The following is a 26,949-nucleotide window of genomic DNA, read 5'->3' on the forward strand; positions in this document are numbered from 1 at the left end:
GATTTTCCCAAGCATAAAGTGTGAAATCTTAGCAATGCCAGACCCCGTTGATGGACTACATGTCCTGCAGCAGAGCATTGTGACAGTTGTGGCACCATCTATCAGTAAGTTCCAGGTTCTCGACATTCATGCGTGAATACGGGACCCATTTGAATGCCTAAACAGTGGTTTCTTGCAGAATCATTGGCTACAGCCAGCAAAGTAAGCCTGTTGCTTCATTTAAATACAATGAGTGTTAATGTAATAATATAGCAATAATTGACAGCTTGCAAAAAAATTCACTTGTTTAAAATTTTGATAAATTAAAAACATTGTATTTACAATACTAAAACTATTTTTCTTAACACAGCTTCAAAACGTGATATCTATGATCGATATGGGAAAGAAGGCTTAAGTAATTCCGGTGGTGGAGGTAAGCCAGCAGCCCTAGTTGAAATCATTAACAAATCATTATGTTGCCAGGTGTTTTACATGGTACTGAAATCAGTATGTATTGAAAATGTTGCTATTTGTCCTGTTGGAATAGCTTCATTCTTGGCCAGGATTTTCAGAAATTGAAAGTGGGGGAGGAAAATGTTGGATAAATGTAGAAATTAAATCTTATTGCAATTCAAATATGAAAGAATGAGTTTGCACTTGCATTTTAATTTGAATTCTAGTCTAAAAATTAATTTACTTGAATGTAAGATTTTTGTGGTCTCGTGGTAAGTAAATGCTGGTATTCCTTCCAGATGGGATGCACTAATTTTTGGTGCAGAAACCACTGAACCATGGTGCAGTTGTTCAATGATTTGAAGCCTTCATGGGCATTTTTGAACTTTTTTTTCAATTCGTGTTGGAAAGTAAAGCGGGAAAAGAGATGGTAGCAAGGATAGTGCGTAACCATCCGTGTCATAACCTACCATTTATTTTATTTGCGTCATGCATGAGAGTTCAACACTGATTTGGAGATAACGGTCACCTCCCTCCAACCCCAACCCTGCAACCAACAATAAGTAAACATTTATGCAATTGATCTTAATGATATTGGCTGAATCTTACAGATTACAGTACTTTAAAAAATGGTTTTTAGATCTTTCCTGGCTCCAAATTAAATAGATCACTAGTAATAGTTTCTTCACGTTTCATAGATCACTGTAGATTTTGATTGAGAGAAGGAAAGTTTCCATTTCAGTTTGATACTGTAACAATAAATCTGATGAAGTTAGAGTGCATTGAGTAATGGCTCTAAATACAAGCTACTTTTAAGGTATTGGCCAGAGTTTTCATTTTTTGTCGGCATTCACCACTAAAATGGAGTAATTCTGCCAGGAATCTTTGGAATGCTTAAGCGTACAGTTATGTATAGGTATCTTGAAGTTGAATCAAGTTGTTTCTTGCTGCTCTGCAACGAATGCTGTCAGTCTTAATTGCGGCAGCCGAAGCAGAATTGGTGGATCAACAGTTGAGTTATTTTTATTTATGGGTGTTAATGTTGCTGACAGTGCAGCATTTAATGCATTTCCCGCATTGCTCCTAAGGTGAGAGGCAGGTAAAAATCAAGCACTGGTGGGTTTGGAGTTGTTTAAAGGCCAGGTCAATTGAGAATTGAAAATTTATTTCCCTTTAGGTCAATTAGTAAGGAAATTTACAATAATTTGCTAATCTTGTGTCACTCTTCTTGAACCTCTTTTTTTAAATTTAGGGAAAATGTAAATACTTGGATGCATCGATGGGATTCAGACTCTTATCCCTGAATCAATGACTGAGTTGTGGCTGGTCCAATATCTTAACAACTTTGCATCAATACTGCTTGTGTGTAAGGGGTTTCTGCGCCGAGCTTTCGCCCGATCTAAGGTCCCCGTGCCTTGCTCTGATCCCTTGACCAGGCCGCGCACACTGGTTCCCGTGAGTGGTTCGACCCACTCACCCCCTACGGTTCTAGACACTGGACTTAGATGCAGGAGCGTTTATAGTGCAGAAAAATTCAACCAGACCAGATTTGAAGACCAGGGTTTAAATGGAAAAGGCTTTTATTGAGCGCTTGGGACTATTGTCCATGAATACTTATACACAGTTCTATTAGGCATATGCACAACTACACGAATACTTAGACACAGTTCTAAACGACATATGCATAACCACACGAATACTTAGACACAGTTCTAAACGACATATGCATCACTACACGAATACTTAGACACAGTTCTACTAGACATTTCTTGGCTGTAAGATGGGGAACGTACGACACATCGCAAAATTGGCCAACACATATTCCTTTACACACCCACGTTTATTCAAACCACCCTCCCCTCTATAAACTAGGTCCAGGATATGCAGGATCGGGGTACATGCTCACCATGGGGCTATTACTGGGGTTACTGGCTGTTCGTGCTGCTTCTCCGCTGCTTTCCGTGAGGGTCGTGCTTGTCCCCTGAGTTTCTTCCTTCCGTTTCTTGCGTTCCTTGCAGGTTTTCTTGCAGTATTTCTTCTCGAGTTGCGTGCCGGTTCCTCTCTCTTGCACTTCGCTTCTTCTTGCCGTATTTCTTCTTGCAGTATTTCTTCTTGACTTTAAAACCCAAAAGTCGTGGCCAGTTATACTATTCTGACCCGTCCTATCTCCCGCCAGATCTCGGGATCTCTTTGTTTAAAAGATATGTATTGAGTTTTCTCTCTGATCTGCGCTTATGTCCGGGGGTACCGGGGATGGCCAGACGGTGTTAATTGGTATTTCGTTGCGAGGTGATGGGTTTAACTGGTTTCCCATCACCTACCAGGTAGTTTTCTATGGGCTATTGTGCCCCCTTAACGAGATTAACTGTGTAGGTCGGCTTGGGGCATTGTGAGTATGCTGATGTCAGCCCCCCAGTGTCTGGAATTCGACCTGGTTTCGCAGGTTTCTGCATGGCCAATACCCATCCATTGTTCTGGCCGTGGCTTTGCAGAAACCTAGAGACTGGGCTGTAAGGTTTTTACTTTTGTGGCTGGTCACGAGGTCCTGCAGCCATCTTAGGACCCACAGATTGTGACATCCCTTGGTAAACTGACCGCAGCCTTTCTCTGCTATCAGCCCCAGTCTCCCGTTTAAAATGTCCAAACTGCAGCTCTTTGGTTTGGTGTTGATTGCAGAATGAGGGAAAACTTCTCAAATCTTACATGTGCAATTGTTATTAAAGAAAATGTAAAATATTGACATATTGAATAAAAAAGATGATTGAGAATTTACATTTTCTTAAAATTTAAAAAACTACGAACTTTAACTTTTGTATCGATCTGGTGCATATCCCAATCATCTGGATTTGACTAAATAATGTTATTTTTTCACATACTAGTTTGCAGTTTGTCAGAATTCGTCAATCTGATTTGTTCTGCTTACTCAATCAGTTTATAGCAATGCTGAACACATCCTCCTGCAGCTAGCAATTGAAAAACACTGAGGCTTTGTGGGTGTTTTTTTCCCTTATTTGTCTTGCTTCATGATACTTGGATATGCCAGCATTTGAAGAATTGATTTTATTTAAGTTCATCATTTTGCTGAAAAGACTAAATTTTATGTTGGTCTCTTGTAAGATTAGGGACCAAGTGCTCCAGTATAAATACAAGCAATTTTAAACTTGCAGCTATCTGCCATTTTGTGCTGGATATCAAGCTGTTTTTAAAGCATTTTCCTTTTATTTTAACAATAATGCTGCTTAATGTGCTGTGTTTTCTCTCCAGCATAAGCAAAAAGAATTGAAACCTTTTCTCCCAACCAGTGCTTGCTTTTAACACCTTTTGAAAGCCCAATCACAAATATCAGCCAAACATCGTTGTATTTTGGATATGTTTCTTCATGCTGAAGTGTACTGTTTTATTAACTATTTCAACCTTTTTCCTTGTGGTTTATCATATTTAAAACTATGCATGAAGTAGAACAATATTTTTTAAATCTATGAAAACGTTGAAATTTAAGTTCAAATGGTTATTTAACCGATTGAACAGAATAGCAATATAAATAGTTAGTGATTAATGTTTAATACATGAAGTGATATAATCTATTTCCTATCCTTTCATTTACCTTCTATCCTAAAAAATAATGCAGGTGGTCGCTATGGTGAAGGCTTTGACTTTGGCTTCACATTCCGCAATCCTGAAGATGTTTTCAGGGAATTCTTTGGAGGAAGAGATCCCTTTGCAGATTTCTTCAGTAAGTTATTTATCAGCATGAATCTTTGCAGTGCAAGTGTTACAACGTGCATATATATTTGAATATTGAGGGCAAGATTTCCCAGAGTAAGTGATTAAAGTTGAGTATTTTATTTAGTCTCTTAAGAGAGTAGTTGTAAAATGGTGAAAAACTTCTTTCTAAATTAAAAAGAATGACTTGTAATTCTTAACCTAATTCTTGCCCTTTAGACTTGGCATTATTTGTAAGATTTGTGTTAGAATGAGTTAACTAATTTCTAATTGTAGACAATTCTGGTACCTGATCGTGTGCATGGAATTTGCTTAACAGATAAAATATTTTACTGATGAATGATTATCTATTTGTGCATAAATTCTATTCATTTTGTTCATGTTTAAATGTGTTTGAAATTTTTGTAACTTTCATTGGAACATTTGGAACTATACTTGAAAGTTTTATCAAATGTATTTTGTACAGCTGGATTGCCTAACTGGTTTGTAATGATCTTCTGATGTGCGAGCATCATTTTCTTTACCTAAAAAATAGGAGCATTGGTATGTTATGCAGTCCTGTGAACCTGGGATGGAATTCAATACATTTTGTTCTGGTTCTTGACTTTAGGTTGCTCTCTGGATAGATGACCCAAATTTCTCGATTCCCTCATTATCCCAGCTGTAATTCTCATTTATGACAAAAAAGTACCCAGCTATGTTATAGAGAATTCCACAAACCTTTGAGGGAATAAATTCATTCTCAGTGTTGATAGGTGATTGTTATGTTGTGTCTCAATCCCTTGTCCCATATTCTCCCACCAGCAAAATGTCTACCCTGCGCATTATCCTCAGGATCTTTTGTTTCAATAAGATTACTTTCATTTATCTTTTCTGCACTGGTTTCTCGACAAGTATATCCTTAATAACGCAACTATTTTCAGTGCTTCAGGTGTAGTCTTCCTAAGACCTTAAGCAATAGGCCAACTTTCCATTTTCTTTTCCATTTTACTTGCTGTCAACTTTGTCTTTTATAAGGACCTTGAACTCCAAGTTTCATTAACTTTGCCACACTTGATTGCCTTTATATTCTTCCTTCTGAAGTGGGCAACAGTTCCCCATATTTGTACTCTACCTGCCATCCTTTCATTTGTGATGTCATCTAAGACACAGTGTGATTCTTTGCTATCCCCTCGTCCTATCAAATTATACACTATCCAGAAATGAAAATTTATTATCTCTTGCTGCTCGATATAATTCCTTGGCTATAATTCCTTGCCCAATTACATTTTGATATAACCTTGGCTATAGGACTGACAATTCGAGGTAGTTCACTGCATTCTTATGGAGGGCATTTATGGCCAGGTGATAATTTTTTTAGCTTTGTCCAAAAGTTAATTCAATATGTCAAATAATAGAAAATTTAATAGGAACGGTCCCTTTGGTCCATGATGTTTGTGCCGAACATAATATCAATTAAACTAATCCCTTGTGCTTCCACATGATCCATACCATACATAATCACATACCTATTTTAAAGCCTCCTTAACAACACTACTGTTTCTGCTTTCAACTCTACCTCTGGCAGTGCATTCCACCTACCACTCTGTTAAAAACTCTCTGCCCATTTTCTTCAACTTTCTCTCTGTCACCTTAAAGTTATGCTCTCTAGTAGTGGACATTTCCTCCCTGGAGGAAAAAGATTCCCCCCTGAAGGAAAAAGATTCTACCCTATTTATGCCCCTCATAACTGAAGCAAATGGCTCCGTTTTTTTTTGCTCCATCTTGGCGGGATGGGATTAAGATTTTTAATATGCTGATGCAGTTGTTTAATAAATATTATGCTTTTTAAAAAAAACTTTGTATAATTCAAGACATGGTAAAATATTTAAACCAAATTTGTAATTTTGTCAATTACTATTTTGTAATAGTGGACGATCCTTTTGACAATTTCTTTGGACCAAGGCGAGGTCGACGGGGATGCGAGCGAAACAGGGGCGGCGGAGGGCCTTTCTTCTCTCCATTTGGTGGATTTCCTGCGTTTGATACTGGTAAATATTTATTATATAAAATATAAATATTCTTATAATGCAAACACACTGGGAACTATGAAATTTGGCTATTGATATAATTCTTCAATGTTTAAAATTACATAATGAAGAACACAAAGTATAATATACACATGGATTTGTATTTGAGAGCAAATTCTCACTGCTTAATGTGACATGATGAAAGGGTGGATCGACTGGGCTTATATTCACTGGAACTTTGAAAAAGATGTGAGGGGATCTTATAGAAACATAGAAAATTCTACGGGTCTCGACAGGCTAGAGGCAGGAAAAACATTCCCGATGTTGGGGGAGTCCAGAACCAGGGGTCACAGTTTAAGAATAAGGGGTAGGCCATTTAGGACTGAGATGAGGAAAAACATTTTCACCCAGAGAGTTGTGAATCTGTAGAATTCTCTGCCACAGAAGGCAGTGGAGGCCAATTCACTGGATGTTTTCAAGAGAGAGTAGTTAGATATAACTCTTTGGGCTAACAAAATCAAGGGATATGGGGAGAAAGCAGAAACTGGGTACTGATTTAGGATGATCAGCCATGATAATATTGAATGGTGGTGCTTGCTCAAAGGGCCAAATGGCTTTCTGCACCTATTTTTGATGTTTCTAGCCACTGGCAGCCAGTTATGTAGTTCTGACCTTTATTTCATAAAGTTCTCTCAGTTTTGAAGCTGATGCTGACAGCTTTTAGAAAATCAAATTTAGTTGTTGCATATCAGATATTTTTGATCGGAAATGGATATTTCACCTAAGTTGTTCATTGTGTCTGACCTAGCTGACGAAAAATATGTGGACACAAACTGGGCCAATGATTATTTTAATTACTGCTCTTATTTTCTTGGAATTAAGTTCTTAATCAGGCTCTTTATTAAAACGGTGTAGAAAGGAACTGCAAACTTCGGTCTAAACCGAAGATAGACACAATACTGGAGTAACTCAGTGGGACAGGCAGTATCCGTGGAGAGAAGGAATGGGCGACGTTTCTAAAGATGGGTCTCAACCTGAAACGTCGCCCATTCCTTCTGTCCAGACATGCTGCCTGTCCCGCTGAGTTACTCCAGCATTTTTGTGTCTATCTCTGCTAAAACTAACTGGTGGAACAGGTCTAATTCAAATGGCAAACAGTGAGAAGACAGCAACTTTTTAAAATGGAGTACAACTTCTCCCTTAAGTTTTGAAAAGCGGCATTATCTAAAAGCCACTATTGTATCTGCTTCCAACACTCACTCCTGACAGCGTATTCAAGGCACTCTAAAAAAGGTTTACCCCTCATCTTTACATTTTTTAAAATCTTTAAATACTGTCGAAATCTCTCGTTTCCCTTATCCCTAACCAGTCTGAAGAATGGTCTTGACCCAAAGCGTCACCCATTCCTTCTCTCCAGACATGCTGCCTGTCCCGCTGAGTTACTCCAGCTTTTTGTCTATCTGAGATAAGTTTATCTTGTGCCATGGATCATGTAAAGGCAGATGAAATTAGCTTATCTTGGCATAATGTTCAGCGCAGATATTGTGTGCTGAAGGGCTTTTTTTCCTGGGCTTAAATTTTTATGTAGACTTTAACTCCCTGTCATTTCCTGCATCTGGACTATCCAGTCCTATTAGAATTATTTAGGTTTCTGATATTCCCTTTCATCCTTCCAAACTAATGTATAGGAGCAAAGTTGACCCAATCTCTATCAATTCTGCTATTCGAGGGAATAGCTTGGTGAGCCTTTGCTGCACTGTTTCCATGGTAGGGGCATCTTTCTTCGGATAAAGAGACTGAAATTGCACATAATACTGCAAAAGAGGCAGAGCACCGTTTTGTTAAATGACACATTTGATCTGAATTTAAATTTCATTTTTTATTATCCTGTAACAAAGACATTAACTTGCAGAGAACATTTCAATTTAATGAAATGGTTCTTTAGTGTTATAACTGTCTGCTTGTTTCTATAGGTTTTACTTCATTCGGTTCATTTGGAAATCTTGGAACAGCATCATTTTCCTCTTCTTCGTTTGGAGGTAGTGGAATGGGTAATTTCCGATCCGTATCAACATCGACAAAATTTATTAATGGCAGGAAAGTCACCACCAAGAGGTATTTTAAACCTTGTGTTATTGAATATGAAAAATTAAATTTCTGAACTTTCTGATGAGATTTACTGAAATAAATTTATTTTGCAAAGCCTATCTTTCCTCTTCCAAACCTGCTTTGTTTTGATTTCAGTAAAAACAATAGGCCAGAGAAACAGTATCTTTTGCCTGTTATTTTAAGAAGTTGCATTAGAAAATAAATGCATTGAACATTGCAGAGGTGGGCCAGGCAGCCCCTTGAGTTTGTTCCACCATTAGGTGACATAATTGGTTCCATGCAAGCAACATTTAATTGACTAGACCTCCTTCCATTTCCCTGTATTCCCAGTATGTATTAACCTTGCCTTATTGGGTAGAGAATTCCAAAAATTTCATACTCCTCCGCGTGAAGAAATTCCTCTAGACTCGTGCCTTAAATATCTGATTTCTTTCTTGTGCACCTCAATTCTAAGCTCTTCACCAAAAGAAATTGCACTCGCCTTCACCCTGCCAAATTCCTTCAGAACTTTGTGTGTCAATTATTTAACCTCAACTCCAGAGAATGTAGCCTTGTTCCACTGTTCTCTCCATTTGAGAATTAAGCTTTGAATCTTTGCACTTTCTGTAAAGCAGGAGTATTCTTGGGGCAAGGAGACTAAAACATTAAGCAGAATTCCAAGTGTAGCTACACCAAATCAATTTGCAATTGTAAATTTATCATAACTTATTGCTCTACATATAGTAACGGTCAATGCTCACTTTCGCATTACCTTGCTAACTTTATCATTTGGTTGAGGAGATATTAAAAGCTCGAACAATCTATAGTTGATCCCCATTTTTTAGGAAAAGTAAAATTGCTTGAGTATTATTCTTACCAAAGTGAATTTAACTACCTATTCCACTCACTACCACCATGGCCATATTCCTAACTCATAGATATCTCTTGGCAACTACCTATCACAGCTTGATTTCCTATTTGACTTTTTCACCAAAGAACATGGCCATGTGTTCATCACTTTAACAAAATAATTAATGCAGACCATGCCCACTAATCATTGCAATATTCTATTAATTGCAGCCAGCTATTTAAAAGTAACTGGATTGTTTTTTTTACCATAAATCAGTTCTATTCATCAATTCTTCAACAACTGGTATATTACATCTGTACTCTGGTGAATTCTGCCATTGATGAAATATCTTGCTTGACACTTTATCCAATGTGTTTTGGAATGTAAATACACTAGATCCACTGGTTCCTCATCACATGCTCAAAAACCAAATGTATCATGATTTCCATCTCAAAACCATCTTGATGGCTTATGTTTTCCTAATGAATTTCAGAATTCTCATCATTACTGATGTCGGGCCAACTTAGTCCATAGTGCACTTTTTTCCTTTCTTCTATATCAGTTTCATATTTGCTTATTTTAAAGGGCTTGGGGCCATTCCAAAAACGAGGGGATTTTATTTGATTGTAATTAGTGTGAATTCTGTGCCAAGTCGTTTTGAATCTTGCAGTGTCGAGCAGGTGTTTTGGTGTCCTTAGCTTCTCTGAAACCTTTAGTTTAATCGTATTTAACTTTACATTTTTCGTCTCTTTGACGCCTGTTCTAAATGGAAGGTATTTCATTTTTGACGTCTTGGTTATGTTTCAGCCGCCTTCTTATTCCAAGTCACCATGTCTCTGAGTGTACCTCAAAATTATCAATTAATCCTATTGTACAAGCATCTAAAATAATCTGACTGATCTGGTAACCTGACCATCTGGTTGATTCATGTACATTTTCCTCTACGAAGCGGATTTGCATACGTTAATCTCTCATTATTCATTGAGTGTTTGGGAATATCAATTTTTTTAAAGTACTTATTACCTATTTTTATCAATGAATTTTCAAAATGTATTTTTGTAGTTGATGATGCCTGACTTTTTAAACTTCTAGGATTATAGAAAACGGCCAAGAAAGAGTGGAAGAAGAGGAAGATGGCCAATTAAAATCTGTAAAAATAAATGGTAAGGAGCAGCTACTGCGGTTGGATAACAAGTAAATGTTCCTCATATTTAACAAATGAAAATGGATGAGCTTTCATGGGGAAGAGTTTTGGGAATATCCTTGAAAGAACTTTACATTATGTGTACATTTAGTTAAATTTAGTTCTGCTGCTCATGGCACCAATAATCCGATGTTTATGCCATACTTTTGACGGTTTACTTTGACGGGACCACAGAATAGGACCATTTGGTTTTTGAGTTGTCTTGTATTACAAATTTATTGATGCACTTTCCTGTATAACAGTTTTCATTGAGCATATTTACCTTGTGAATCTAAGATTTCTCCAGTCCAAATATTTCCAGTTAAATTAAGGCAATTTAGTGTCTAACTTGTGGACTTGTTAAAATTTTCTAACGCTCTTTTGTACTTGCCAGTAAATATAATTAAGAATATTTAATGACGTAGTTTGCGTTTTTTTTTGTTGCTTTAAATTGCATCTTTTTGTGGTTTTAGTTTGCATGTATGCCACATCAAAAATGTTTTGGGAACTCTAAGTATTTAAGCTGTTACAATTTGATCACACTTGACAACTTAACATGTTGATGCTGGCAAAATGAAATCTTGATATTTGTTAACAAATGACATGAAAATGTTTGTGGCACAACCATTAAAAGGGCATGGAAAAATATAATGTGTCTATGTGGTGATTTGGTTTATTTGCAGTTTTTTGCACATTTTATTTGTAGCTGTCTTAGTGTACAGTACTTACAATCACCTAATGTGATTTTAAAAGAACAATTGATTGCCTTGTAGAAAATAATTTCCACTGTTGTCAAAATGTTTTAATTTCTTTAAATTATCAGAACATGGAAAAATAACCATGTCGGTTGAGGGGGTTTGAAATTGGAATGTATATTTGAGGAATTAAAGATGAAATAACATTTGAACAAATATAAAGATTTAATAGGTAGTTATGACTAATGTCATTTGTATCTTGTGTAATTAATGGTCTTCCCGTGTAATATTTAAATAATCGTGGAAGCGATATATTAATATACATGGAAAATGTATTGGAGGTATTACTTTGCACAACCATTAATTGGTCTCCTGCATAATAAAATGAGGTCCAAATATCTGGAGTATTGAATGGGCAACACTTTCAGTAGCTGTGGCTAATGTTAATTCAGTGTCGCAAGACAATAAACAGAGCTGAATACAAATGACCAGGTAGTGTAAGAAAATAACTGCAGATGCTGGTACAAATCGAAGGTATTTATTTCACAAAACTGAAGAAGGGTCTCGACCCGAAACGTCACCCATTCCTTCTCTCCTGAGATGCTGCCTGCCCTGCTGAGTTACTCCAGCATTTTGTGAAACAAATGACCAGGTTGTCTTTAAACTCATCCCCTTTCAATCGTGATCACAGCATGTTCAGCAAGTGCCATTTCCTGGCACAGAATGAAGCTTTAAAACAAAACCCTTTTATTGGAATATTGGATAATTTTAATAGTTCTCTTGAATTGTGTGAGCAACTAAAAATACTCAATTGATTCTTTATAGTCTCAGTAGATGAGTGACAAATAATACCAAAATATTTTGCTGCCTTTCTTTCTTCTATGGAATTTGTTCCATAGAAGATGACAAATTTTGCCATTTGTTTTGTGTTTGAATAAAAACCAGAACAGCACAGCATACCCTCTAGTCCAGGCAGCATTCCGGTTAAACATGTTATGCGCCCTCCCCATCCTTCCCGCAATTAATCTACATTTGAGTCCGAGTCGTTTATCACAGAGGCCCCAGCACAGATCCCCACGGAGCATCATTGGTCACAGACCTCCAGCTAAAATAACATCTTTCTCCTACTGACCGCTCTTATGGGTAAGTCAGTTCTGAATCCAAATAATAAAGTCATCGTGGATCCCATGCATCTTAATCTTGTGGTCAGCCTACCATAAGGAACTTTATCAAATGTCTTCCCAAAATCCATGCCACATCCTCAATCACCTTCATCACCTCTTCAAAAAAATAATCGTTAGTAAGATAAGACCTGCTGTGGACAAAGCCCCGCTGACTGTCCCTAATTATTCCATTCTCTTCCAAATGCAAGTAAATCCTATCCTGACGAATCCCTTCTAATAACTTCCCTACCACTGAAGTGGGGCTCATCAGCATATAATTTTGTGAATTATATCTTCTTTCTCTTATACGAACAACTCTGATCAGCTGGTCTTTTTAAAGACTGATGTGGATTTCCCCATTAACAACTGCTCCCAATTTACTCTCTTCAGGTCTTGTCTAATAATGTTGTAATGTTGCTCCAATTTACTAATTTCCTCACGTGCAGACGTGCTAATTTATAGCTATCTTAAAACTTAGAGTTGTGATTATTGATCCTCAAATGCTTTTCCACTGAAACCTCAGTCACCTGGCCAGCCTATATTTTCTCAATCAAGGTCCATAATGGCCCTTTCTTGAGTTTGACTATCCATGTATTCTTTCAAGAAACTCAAGGATGCACATAACAAATCCTGTCAATATTGGGTAAATTAGTCATCCACTACAACAGACCTGTTGGTTTTGCATCTCTCTGTAGTCTGTCTACATATCTGTTCCTTGACCTCCTGCTGGCTATTTGGAAGCCTAAGTATAATCCCATTAGAGTGATTGCACCTTTCTTATTTTTGAGCTCTATCCATAATGTCTCGGTGGATGAACTTCAGCCCATCAGCTTAATGATATTCATTACCTCTCCCTTTCAGATTTACTGGCCATAACCTCTACTTTCCGTTGGGTCCTTCCGTTGGAACCTGCTGCTCTGGTTCCAAACCCACTATCACTAGTTTAAATCCTCCCAGGTAGCACAGACCAACCTCCCTGCAAGGATATGGTTCCACCTGTTCAGGTGCAACCTGTTTACACCTTCCTATTCCAGTTATCAATATTCTTGTTACCAACTGAACAGTTTAATCGATGGAAAAATTTCCAGATTGTATGTGTGCAAAGGAGTGCTTCCTCACATCACAATTTGTGGCCCATCTCATTTTAATGTTGCACCTTTACTGAAGTAACTTTCCCAAATCCTCTGCCTAATTTTTATTCCTTTAATGATAGGCTCAATATCAACCCTTAACCCTTTACTGATGAAATACAGCATAAAAATAAAAGGGAAGAAGTATAACATAGCAAAGAAGAGTGGGAAGCCAGAGGATTGGGACTCTTTTAAAGAGCAACAGAAGATAACTAAAAAGGCAATACGGGGAGAAAAGATGAGGTACGAGGGTAAACTAGCCAATAATATAAAGGAGGATAGTAAAAGCTTTTTTAGGTATGTGAAGAGGAAAAAAATTGTCAAGGCAAATTTGGGTCCTTTGAAGACAGTAGCAGGGGAATTTATTATGGGGAACAAGGAAATGGCAGACGAGTTGAACCGGTACTTTGGATCTGTCTTCACTAAGGAGGATACAAACAATCTCCCAGATGTTCTAGTGGCCAGAGATCCTAGGGTGACAGAGGAACTGGAGGAAATCCACATTAGGCAGGAAAAAGTTTTGGGTAGACTGATGGGACTCAAGGCTGATAAATCCCCAGGGCCTGATGGTCTGCATCCCAGGGTGCTTAAGGAGGTGGCTCTAGAAATTGTGGACGCATTAGTGACTATTTTCCAATGTTCTATAGATTCCGGGTCAGTTCCTGTGGATTGGAGGGGAGCTAATGTTATCCCACTTTTTAAGAAAGGAGGGAGAGAGAAAACGGGAAATTATAGACCAGTTAGTCTGACATCAGTGGTGGGGAAGATGCTGGAGTCAATTATAAAAGACGAAATTGCGGAGCATTTGGATCGCAGCAACAGGATCGTTCCGAGTCAGCATGGATTTACGAAGGGGAAATCGTGCTTGACTAATCTACTGGAATTTTTTGAGGATGTAACTAGGAAAATTGACAGGGGAGAGCCGGTGGATGTGGTGTACCTCAACTTTCAGAAAGCCTTCGACAAGGTCCCACATAGGAGATTGGTGGGCAAAATTAGAGCACATGGTATTGGAGGTAGGGTACTGACATGGATAGAAAGTTGGTTGACAGACAGAAAGCAAAGAGTGGGGATAAATGGGTCCCTTTCAGAATGGCAGGCAGTGACTAGTGGGGTACCGCAAGGCTCGGTGTTGGGACCGCAGCTATTTACAATATACATCAATGACTTGGATGAAGGGATTAAAAGTACCATTAGCAAATTTGCCGATGATACAAAGCTAGGTGGCAGTGTGAACTGTGAGGAAGATGCTATGAGGTTGCAGGATGACTTGGACAGGTTGTGTGAGTGGGCGGATGCATGGCAGATGCAGTTTAATGTAGATAAGTGTGAGGTTATCCACTTTGGTGGTAAGAATAGGAAGGCAGATTATTATCTGAATGGTGTCAAGTTAGGAAAAGGGGACGTACAACGTGATCTGGGTGTCTTAGTGCATCAGTCACTGAAAGGAAGCATGCAGGTACAGCAGGCAGTGAAGAAAGCCAATGGAATGTTGGCCTTCATAACAAGAGGAGTTGAGTATAGGAGCAAAGAGGTCCTTCAGCAGTTGTACAGGGCCCTAGTGAGACCGCACCTGGAGTACTGTGTGCAGTTTTGGTCTCCAAATTTGAGGAAGGATATTCTTGCTATTGAGGGCGTGCAGCGTAGGTTTACTAGGTTAATTCCCGGAATGGCGGGACTGTCATATGTTGAAAGACTGGAGCGACTAGGTTTGTATACACTGGAATTTAGAAGGATGAGAGGGGATCTTATCGAAACGTATAAAAATATTAAGGGGTTGAACACGTTAGAGGCAGGAAACGTGTTCCCAATGATGGGGGAGTCCAGAACCAGGGGCACAGTTTAAGAATATGGGGTAGGCCATTTAGAACAGAGATGAGGAAAAACCTTTTTAGTCAGAGTTGTGAATCTGGAATTCTCTGCCTCAGAGGGCAGTGGAGGCCAATTCTCTGAATACATTCAAGAGAGAGCTAGATAGAGCTCTTAAGGATAGCGGAGTCAGGGGGTATGGGGAGAAGGCAGGAACGGGGTACTGATTGAGAATGATCAGCCATGATCACATTGAATGGTGGTGCTGGCTCGAAGGGCCGAATGGCCTCCTGCACCTATTTTCTATTGTTTCTAGGATAACGCGTCCTTCATAATTTAACCTTTTTGGCCAAAGGTCAAAGATCATGATCTATGAATCCACTATGATAACCAGGGAATTGTAACCTCGGTATAAATTTAACAATTGCCACCCATCTGACTTTTTCAAGAGAATTTAAATTCCAGTATCCGTGATGTATCATAACCCAAATCTTGTTCACTGTTATGCTCTGTTTTGTATTGCTACAGCCTAGCTATGCTTCCTAATTAACTATTTGCTTTTGTGGTAGCCTGAGCACTACTTGTGGACCTAGACACACTGAATTACTGCACACGCTTCCTTTCCTTTTCAAATATTTTTTGCATAAATAACTAGTGTCAGTTGCATGCTAAATGTCACCGGATTGAGGTGCAACTCGAGTTGCAATTTAAAGAAAAAGTAACAACACTGACAGATTTTGAAGCCATCTGGAAAGCTATGAACAATATCACCATTGCCTTTGTCGTGTGAAGCTTGGCAATCAAAACATTGTTGTTGACAGGATTTAGACTAGATTGTCATATACACCAGGGTGCCCTAAAATACCGTGTTTAAAGGAAGCTCTGTAAACTGTACCTAATTATAGTGCAAGCCATCATAACATTGCAAGGTTGTGGTGCAAATATTAAAGTACAAAAAAGAATATCCAAATGTGTAGAGGTAAGTGTAAGTGGCAGCACATCTGAGAAGTGGACGAGGTGATTGGTTCAGGCTTGTGATAGCAATATGGAAGAAGCTGTTAAGATTGGATGTCTGAGCTTTCAAGCACCTGTATCTTCTAGAAGTTAGAAGAGAGAAAAGGGGGTGGCCAAGGTGATAGGCATTCTTGATACTTCCAGCTTTCCAAGTGCAATACACAGCTGAATACTGGATGTGATAAAAGGACAAGCCTCTGATAGATTGAGCAGTGTTGACCACTCTGCATGTTCAAACAGTCAATAGAACAGCAGTTGCCAAACCAGGCCGAGACACGTCCTGTCAGAATATTTTCTGTGGCGCATCCGAGGGAATCCACAAATCTACTGAGATGCCTAAGAAAGTAATACGTTGATGTGCTTTCTTGATTACTGTATCTGTGTGAAGAGTTAAGATTAGGTTGCAGGTGATACCAAGATGAGGAACTTGAAGCAGTCAACCATCTCTACAGCAATTGATGAGAACAGGGTTGTTGTGTTCATCCCTTGCTTCCTTGGATTAACATCCAACTGACTTGAAGCTATCATGACAAATTCCAGTTTTAACTAATCCGCACACCAATCCACAGTTTATTTTGATACACTTTATCGTCATTTTGATGTCTAAATACACTGTCCAAGTGGGATATGCTATCCGTGGTCATGCTAAACAGATTTAGCAAGTGGGGAAGAAATCGCCAGATTGGTATGACAGGACTGCATTTCCTGAAGCCAGGTTGTTTTTATACGTCTGTCAATGGCAAGGAACTGTAAAGAAATCCATAACCTCAAAACTATTTTCTTCCCGATAACATTAAATGATTGTTGCAATTTTTGTGACTTTTGAGTATTGATGTGGTAGTTCCCTTCAGCCACCTTGGGTGATTTCTTGTGGCATTCAATGGGTGCACATTGCAGTCCCTTATCACACTCAGTAGTGCAATGTAAGAATTTTCCTGGCACAAGTGCATTTGTATGCATAAGTGAAGTTCCAAGATCCAGGTATCCATGCTGTTCCTTTATACTGATGTATTGGCTGATTTAAAGAGTTGAGCATGTTTTCTGGGTTCCAATTCTCAAATGTTTATGTAATTGACTATCAATACTACATGACATCTTTTTGTGCATGCTTAAATTGATAATTTAATTTGGATTACCAATAATCTGCATTTAAAAGATTTGCATTTGAATAGTTTGTTTTACTTTTACATTCAATAGCTGTCTCAACCTTGGGATTGATCCATTTGTCCAAAAATGTCTGAATTTTAGGCAATGTTTTTTGAAATCCAAATGTTCCTGCAGTTAGAAATATTTTTTTTGGTCAATCAACTAAATTAGACAACAATAGATAATTTTTCAGCATAAACTTTTAGAAACAAAAATAATGTACAATCTATAAACCTTTCAGATAATTGTCCACTGTTTAATATTCTAATCAATATTGTGAAAACTATTTAATGGAGACAAAAAACAAAGTGCTGGAGGAACTCTGTGGGACAGGCAGCATCGGCGGAGGCAGTGAACATGTTGGGTTGGGACCCTTCTGCTTTTATGTGCAAGGAGGCGAGATCTTGTACTTTAAACCAACCCTGTACTGTGGTGGGCTTAGTTTGACCATCGTAATGCCACTGACAACCATTCTTTATAGGCACTTTCATTAATTTAGGTTCAATAAGTGCTTTGGGGTATTTCGTAAAATAAATGCGGAAAAGCAAACAAATTGTTAAAATTTGCATTGAAGGCAGTTCAAACAAATTTTGAATTTAACATATTAAGTTGCCTCGTAATATGGAGAGTAGGAATGAGGATGCAGCTTGCTCATACCTGTGTGTGCTCAACCCAGCCCTGTAAACATTGGAGTCTTAATGTCTATCTGGAATTGAGCAACCGGTTCCTTTTTGTCGCTAACCACTGCACGTGAACAAAATATAGAGCTGGATGGAACTGAAACTTGAATCCTACCATGAAGTTAACTTTTGTGTTCCCACAGAAGTGGGGTTGAGTTTGGTTTTGAAATATTCTCAGGCAGATTCATATTGGCATTCTTTGCGATTGGGCACTATTCACAAATGTTGAACTGTTCTGTACCAAATTTGGTTCAATGCATGTGTTAGTTGCAGAGTCAATAATCTGAGGAAAGCCCAATGTAATTAAACCTAGTCAACATGGTTTAATGAAAGATTCATAGATTTTCAAATGCATTTGACAATTAATGCATTTAATGCATTAATATCAGAAAATGTGTTAGAAGGATTCAAAGCTGACTATCTTATAGAAAATAGAGTTGGTATAAATGGGTTATTTTCATGCCGGAAATAATATCACAGTTGTTTGCTATGTACACAATGACCTGGTGGAAGGAACTGTATGTAAAGATCCCAAATATGCCACAATGTGAAAATAAATGGAAGAGTACATTGTGGTCAGAATTGTGATTCGGCAATGGAATATAAATTTGAGTGACTGGGCATAAGATTGCCAAATGGAGTTTAATGTGGGGCATTGTGATTTCATGCATTTCTGTTAGTGAAATCAAACGGCAGATTATTATCCAAATGGGGAGAGACTGCAAGTGAGTGGAGTGAAGCGGGATCTAGGTGTTTCTAATGCATGAATCTCAAAAGTTAACAAGCTGGTTCAATAAGTAGTTGAGAAAGTCAATGGCATTTGGGCCTTTATTGCAAAAGGATTGGAGTTTAAAAATAGTGAGGTTTTGTTGTGATGGTACAAGGTGTTGGCGAGGCCTAACCTGAAAGTACAGTGTACACTTTTGGGCCTCTTAAAACAAAAAGTATAATTGAAGACAGTGCAAAGGAGATTAACCAGGCTAATTCCTGATATGAGTGGATTGTGATTTCAGAAGAATAAGGGGTGACCTTATTCTAACATATAACATCCAAAGGAGCTTGACAGGATAGATGTTGGGGTGTGTTCACCCGTGGGAGAGTCCACAACAGCATGAGAAACTACAAGATAAATGGCCAGTTATATTAAAATTAATGTATGTCGAATTTTCTTCTTGCAACAGGTGGTGAATCTCTAGAATTCTCTGCCCTGGTGGGTAATGGAAGTAGGATCATTAAAAGAATTTAAAGTGGAAGTAGATAAATCTTTGATAGATCGAGGGGCATGGAGAAATAGCACAAAAGAGTTGAGAGAAGCTTATATCAGCAGTGATCAGATTAAATGGTGGGACAGGCGAAGGTACTGATGGGCTATTCCTGCTCCGATTTTCGTGTGTTCTCGTGTAATTACTTGAGCTTTACATTTCATTCATAGGAGGTGAGAATAGCTCCTCACTTTTACTTTGAAAGCTGTAATTCCCTTACTTGCCCAAGCACCTAGAAAGGGTCACTGACCCCAAAACATTGACTTCTTTTTTCTTCCGATATTGCTTGAATAAATTGAGTTATTTCAGTGTTACTGTGTCGCAAATTTCCGTTCCTTAAAGGAAAGTAGAGAAATAGGTGAGCTTTGAGAAAATGGCTTGTTCATGTCATCACTACTGATACAAGCTTGCAATTTCATTTTTTAATTGAATTTCCCTTGTTGCTATTGTTAAATGTATCTCTGGATCACTAATCTAGACCATTGAGTTACCATTTAGTAACATAACCACAACAACACCCTGGAGAACAGTAGAATTAAAAGAAATCTGCCTGCCATTAATGACTTGAGTGTTGAATTGTATTCTTGTCACCAGGAAATAAGTTTAAAGGCCAATGGGTTTAATTCTTTGGCAAGTATATTCTGAAGCTGCCTTTGGATGTACTTAATGTTCTATTGTCTCTGACCCTCATCCATTTTTTTTGGTGGTATATAATAGGCCAATTTCAATTTACCTTCAATACAGTACTGAAATTATAAATATACACAAGGTTTTTGAAATTAAATGCCTTTATTGAAGCATATAGAATTATGGATTAATTAGAATATTTGTGGTTTCATACTTTTTGTAAATGACACCATTTTATTAAAAAATGAAATTCACTTAAATACTGATTTCAAGCAACAGTTTATTGTATGTACAAATTTTAACTCTTTAATCATCACAGTACAAATATTAAATCTTCAAAGAATATCTTGCAGTCTAATGTGAACAAAAAAAGTTTTATTTGCTAAGAATATAGCACTTAGATTAGGTTATTGTAGAGATAACAAGTTTGCACTGTATAATCTGTTGACTCTTTGTGTTGAAATCCAAGTCTCCCTCCCATGCATTCTACAGCTTTGTATAGTTCTTGAAAGTTTCCATTGCCCAGCTTTTAAACAAAAGTTCATGATTTGACTGCCTCAACATTCTGGTACTTTATTTCATGCACCAACAAACCATATTTCTCCTAGCCCCTTCTTATTAAGAATAAGGGGTAGGCCATTTAGAACGGAGATGAGGAAGAACTTTTTCAGTCAGAGAGTGGTGAAGGTGTGGAACTCTCTGCCTCAGAAGGCAGTGGAGGCCAGTTCGTTGGATGCTTTCAAGAGAGAGCTGGATAGAGCTCTTAAGGATAGCGGAGTGAGGGGGTATGAGGAGAAGGCAGGAACGGGGTACTGATTGAGAGTGATCAGCCATGATCGCATTGAATGGCGGTGCTGGCTCGAAGGGCTGAATGGCCTACTCCTGCACCTATTGTCTATTGTCTATTGTCACCTAACTGATTTTAAATGGTGACTTCTTATTGGAGAGCCTAGAAATGCATGAAATCAATTGACTGGAAAATCTGTATCATTCTGTAATGGTAATGCAAAGTAGAACGAATTAAAACATCAGTTTCTGCATAAGCGCAAAATATTTTTTTCTTACCAACACACAGCAATCCTTTTGAAAAGAAAGTTATTGGAAGGCATAGAGACGCAATCTACTTTAACACGACTTGATCACATTATTATTTTAAATACTTCAGATTTTAAAAAAAGCTGAAAATACTTGTCAGGCTGATGAAATATTTTAAAAAAGTAGTGGAATGTCATAGAGCTTTACAATGTTGGAAAAGGCTCTTCAGCCCAATGGGGTCTTCATGCAGATGCCTTCCTATGCTGATCCCACATTAGGCTTGTATTCCTCTGTACCGTTCCTATCTAAGTACCTATCTAACTGTTTTTAAACATTGTAAATGTATCTGCCTCTAACACCTCTGGTAACCTATTCCATCTAATCACCATTCTCTGTAGAAAAAGGTGCTCCTCACCTTAAACATGTACCCCTCAGCCTTCAATGCTTGATGGGCTGAATGGCCTACTCTACTCATGCCCACTTTGCTGTTTCTATCATTATTATTATCTAGTAGGGCGAAGGGGCCCAAGCATAAGATGGAGATGCTGAAAACCTGAAATAAAAATACAAAATGCTTGAGATGGTCAGTACAGCAGCATCTGTTCTTTTTTTCAGTTATGCTGAAAGTTCATTACCCTGAATCAATAACTCTGCTTCTCCCTCCAGAGATGCTACCTGAACAGAGTATTTCCCGCATTTTCAGATTTTTAAAAATTTCAGATGTTAAGAAGTTTGCAGTATTTTGCTTTTTGATTACCATTTAAAAAACTTTATTTGGGTCTTCCCAACGTCTGCAGGATCTTTCCTGCAGTAAACATTGTCCATCTGTTGTGATGATCAAGAACCTCTAAACTAGCTATCAATTTCAATAACGTATTTTCAATTTCTTAGCATTATGGAAGCAGCCACAACTATCCATAGTTTTCTTAGGTTTTGTGCATGGATGCTATAGTTTACTTAGTTTTACAGTGGATCATCTTGAGGGTAAAATGCCCCAGATAGTTCAGTGGTAATAGTTTTGTACCAATGGCCATGAACATAAGATAAATGTCATAACATTTAAGCCTTCCCATATTCTGAATTGTGGCTTTGACCATAACATGACTTACACCATCTGGATAAATTTTAATCTTCAACTTATCAATTCTGTTTTCTCCTCTCAAAGCCTCTGAAATTATTATGCCTCAACAGTATTCCTTTCTAAACAAAGGATTGTTATACCATTCTTTTGATACTCCACAAATACCTGAACTTTGTCTTTAAAGTTTACATTTTTCTCTGAAAGATAAAATTGTCTACAGAAAGGTCTAAGCTAGAAACATAGGGGATGCACCACCAGGGGATGCACTGCTTCTAGATTTTTCTGTTCTGGTGAAAAGCCTAGTGCACTCTAATCTTTATTTTCAGTTTCTTCCCATTTCAGTTAAGCAGCAACAAACATGTGAATTAGGCACTGCAAAAAACATGCAAATAAGTAAACTTCCAAAGATTATGCATTTTCCAGGAGCCTAAATGATGCAATTGTTTATCTTCAGTTTTGCTGGAGAAACACCAAGTGTTCCTATATGAAATTAGATGCAAAACTGGTGAACATGAAAAACAAGTAAAAAGATCCTGCAGTAACTTGCATCTTGACTCTAAGCCTTTCCATTATCTACAAAGCACAAATCGGGAGAAAGAGTATAGCTCCAGCACTCAAGAAGCTTGACTATCCGGGACAAAGCAGACAGCTTGTTTGGTACTATTGGCAACATTCATTTTTATTATCACCATTGTAATTATTCACCTAGGTCATTCTCGACAACCTATAACTATTGCTCTGCAAAAGAACAGAACGTACAAGAACGCCACCAGCAGGTTTCCCTTCCAAGTTGCATACCATCCTGACTTGAAAATATATTGCAATTCCTTCATCATCATTGGATCTAAATTGACTTGACTCTATATTTAATAAAACATAGTTTATGTGCTCTCTTATGATGTCAACTCCTCGCTGAAACTTTGACATCTTTAAGTTTAGATCTGAATATATATGACGTAAGCTGTACATTTAGATGTGCTGTTAACAGAGACATAGAGTGTTGCACACTCAGTCACAAGCTGCTTTAATGTCTCGGGCACTCACCCTCACCTCACCATTATTTCCCTTTATCTGTTTGTGGCAGCACAGTGGCACAGCTCGAAGAGCTGCTGTCTCACAGCTCCAGCAATCTTAGGCAGGTTAATTGGCCTCTGTAAATTAGCCTAATGTGTAGATGAGGTGTGGGATTTGGGTAAAATTGATGAAACTGGGGGAGAAATTAAAACAAAACCAAAAGGGATTAGTGTAAATGGGTGCTTGAGGTTAGCATATACTGTTCCTTTGGCATATGACTCTATGACTTGAATTGTAATATTGTAGATGGATTTATTACTCATTTACACTTTGACATTGAATTTTTTTTAGGCTTTTTGGTGGCAAAGTATCAACAATACTCCGCTAAACAAGACAGGGTCATACAATAGATAATAATGTTTACAGAAAGCAAACAATTGTGTTCATGTTCTAACCAGAAAACTAGTGCGGGCACGTCTTAATGAACCCTCACACATTTAATTCTTCTGAAGTGTTGTGGGGCATGTACATTGGTCAGTTTGTGGACGGCAAAATCTTCTAAACAGCAGCATACTGAATCTATTTTTATTGTGACTCAGCAAGTGTACCAGGAAAAATCGGATTTATTTTTAATGAAATTAATCATAAGCACATCTTTATTGTAAGCATAATCAAGCACAGATTGCAATAGGATGTGTTTATTTAGTTAAGCATTTGAACATTTTTATTGAAAACGATACATTAGCTCTGTTTAAATTACACCTTATTACATTTTATGGTCCCATGTGTACAGAGTGGCAGGAAGATTTTCTACTTGTAACAAAAGGATTAAAATATGATGTAATTGTAATCATTACTCGAATTAACTGTACCAGGTTATAGTTATGTTTCTTACTGTTGAAAACACCTCAAATGAAAATTAAATTATATTCAATCCTTTCCCTAATGAATGAATTTAAGGAAATTCCACAGAACGTTCTGACCTTTTCAAAGCTGTACGTTTATGAGTAAAAGAGCAGAAAAAGCTTATTCTCACAGCAAAGGTTTTGGACAGAGCACGTGCATTTACTTTAGTGGGCTATACTTGACCTCACCATAAATTGGTGCCACAGTGTTTAACTCTTACATTCTCAAAACAAGTAATTAATAGCAAACTTATCACAGCAGAAATTGTGACGTGTTTGCTGCGCCTCATTGGTAAGTTTAATCTTTAATATAAATGGTGCTGGTTTAAAGTCGCATTCCTGAGACTTGACCTTAAAAATCACAGTTGTTGCTTTAGTGCAGTATTGATGGGATTTTTGAGTCAAGTAGCATTTATTGTTATATGCACAAGATAGATGAAGTACAGGTACAATGGAAAGCTTCACAGCATCTCAGGCTTGTGCCTCAGACAACATAACATCATATAAAAATTACACACAAAATTATACAATACAGTGAAAAGAAAAGTGTGTAAAACAAGACATGAGTGCCAAAACACAATTACAAAAACAAGTCCAAGGTAACGCAAAAGGTGGCGACTTCGCCACTTGACTAGATGTGTCCAAGGAATGTTCAGATGATTTGGATGTCTTTCTAGCAATACAAATTCTATTCCTGCACTGCAGCATCACCTGTCACAGACATGAGGGGAATAGATCGGATAGATAGTAGGGGAATTGAGGACTAGAGGACATAGGTTCAAGGGGAAGGAGAAAAGATTTAATAGGAATCTGAGGGGTAACATTTTCACACAGAGGGTGATGGGTGTATGGAACGAGCTGCCAGAGGAGGTAGTTGAGGCTGGGACTATCCCAACGTTTAAGAAACAGACAGGTAATGGATAGGACAGTTTTGGAGGGATATGGACCAAGCACAGTCAGGTGGGACTAGTGTAGTTGGGACATGTTGGCCGGTCTGGGCAAGTTGGGCCGAAGGGCTTGTTTCCGCAATGTCTCACTCTGACTCTATATACAAGAAATCACTTGCATTTGGTGAACTCCTTCGTAGTGTGATTTTTTTGTAAGTGAAAGCAGAACCACTTTGTACATATGCAAGCTATGTTCAAATCCAAAATAACACATTCCATTCTGACTCGATGATTTGAAACTTAATTTGCAAGATAAGTATTTGGCACCAGTTATTAATCACTGTGGCGCAGCGGTAGAGTTGCTGCCATATAGCACTTGCAGCGCCGGATACCCGGGTTGGATCCTGACGACGGGTGCTGCCTGTATGGAGTTTGTATGTTGTCACCGTGACTGCATGGGTTTTCCCCGAGATCTTCGATTTTCTCCCACACTGCAAAGACGTACAGGTTTGTAGGTTAATTGGCTTGGTATAATTGTGGGCAATTTGACATGATATTTGTCATTGTGCCTATGTTCAGCTGAGTGGAATTATGCTTTGGAGCACCTGTGAGTGATAAGTCATCACTTTTTAATCTGTGTTGCTGTGGGAAACACTGAGGAATAACTTTCCCTTGGGATGGTTATAGCATGGTGTTTGCAAAGATGGGGTCAAGATCCTTCGCACTAAAACCAAGTACCTGCTTTGCTTCATAAAACATTGGAACTGTTGACATGAAATTAAATCAGCACAGACTAGCCCTTGTTTGCACTGTAATTTAAGCTAATTAATATTTATATCAGATTTTACATCCCTTTATTCCATAGATTTGCATTTATTTTACTTTTTTGTCCCAGGGCATTTCATCCATCGTTACCTTCCATTTTTGCCATTGCATATTTTCACTGTCATCTGCTAAAATAAACCTGCGAAAATCTCTTTTTTTATCCTCTGAAGCCGTTCCACCTCCCCCTGGCACATTTCCCATCCCACTAGCTTTTTGTTTCATGTTGCTATGGAAAGATTAATGTGAGACAGCTTTGAGGTCAAGAACTTCAAAAGTAAATAACATAGTCTGCTGCAGAATTATGTACTTAGTTTGACAACAATCTTTTCTCAGGGCAGCCACTGTTACAGTACTGAAATCAGGACAACATGTAATGCAGTAGTTGCTTTAGAAATTGCAGGGTTTTGATCGTGTTTAACCATGTGCATTGTTACAATGAACCTGTCCTGACAATTCCAGTTGTAGGAATTATTATGCAACCTCTATATGTATGGTTGAAATTTTATGTTACCTGATGCTGTATTTCTTCACAAACCTCATTACGGTATAAAAATTACACGAGTAAGATTTTAGTCTGTCCTAATTTCCAAATATATGTGAAGTGTATTACATTGACGTGTCCATACCAACTGTGGAGGCACAAGTGGACCTTTGGATATGCATGCGCTTTTATCTGCTTTTATGCAAGAGCTATTACAATTCCATTAGCACTTCAGTGATTGTTCTAATGGAGCCCATAAACTTATGTTCTACTGCCCTTACTCAGAAGCCCTTAGCCCTTAGCGAATGTATTGTTTAAATGAATATTTTTTCAGTATTCATGAGTTGGTTATCTCCCTTTACTTCAGAGATGTGCACATGACCACAATATAAATACATGAGCCCTAATCTCTGGTGCATTTGTTGAGCCAGTTAATGTTTTAATGTAACCAGAAAATACTGGAAACACCAAGGACACCAGGCATGTTTTGTGGAGACAGATTTGGAATCACGGTATTTTACAAGCTTGTTTCTCCCCATTCTGTAAAGTTTGGCAATACTGGCATAGAAAATACCTGATTAATTGTTGCTGTGAGATGTCAGCTCAACCTGTATACCCATTTAAACATTTGTCTTTACTTTTATTTGCCTGACTGTCTGGAGGCAGGGAATAAGGATCAGATGAATTACTAGCTGGTTTTGAGACATAATGCAGTAGGTGAGAGTAAAGTGCAGCTTTTCACTGTGGAAGAAGAATAGCAGTGCTGTTGACAAAGCTCCGTGCTGGGCCCATTGCAGTCCACAATCTGCATTATCAATTTAGAATCTACTATCTAGATTACAATTTTTACATCCCCTCCTTCCCCCTCCCCTAATCACTTCCTGTAAATTAATCACTTCCTGTGATTTTA

At 38.0% G+C, this 26,949-nt stretch overlaps 1 protein-coding gene across 2 annotated transcripts in view; it reads left to right on the forward strand.

The window, feature by feature from the left end:
- dnajb6b (DnaJ heat shock protein family (Hsp40) member B6b) overlaps positions 1 to 26,949 on the forward strand; it is an 82,671-nt gene that overhangs the window by 33,350 nt on the left and 22,372 nt on the right. The window contains exons 4-8 of one of the 2 annotated variants that reach the window (XM_078424899.1): positions 350 to 412; positions 4,061 to 4,165; positions 6,066 to 6,185; positions 8,138 to 8,279; positions 10,195 to 10,265. In XM_078424899.1, coding sequence (XP_078281025.1) covers positions 350 to 412; positions 4,061 to 4,165; positions 6,066 to 6,185; positions 8,138 to 8,279; positions 10,195 to 10,265 — 501 coding nt within the window. Of the gene's footprint in view, positions 1 to 349; positions 413 to 4,060; positions 4,166 to 6,065; positions 6,186 to 8,137; positions 8,280 to 10,194; positions 10,943 to 26,949 lie in introns of those variants that run through there. The other variant, XM_078424908.1, reaches the window with a different exon arrangement.

The sequence above is a fragment of the Rhinoraja longicauda genome, chromosome 2 (genome assembly GCF_053455715.1).
Source record: "Rhinoraja longicauda isolate Sanriku21f chromosome 2, sRhiLon1.1, whole genome shotgun sequence".
Taxonomy (NCBI): domain Eukaryota; kingdom Metazoa; phylum Chordata; class Chondrichthyes; order Rajiformes; family Arhynchobatidae; genus Rhinoraja; species Rhinoraja longicauda.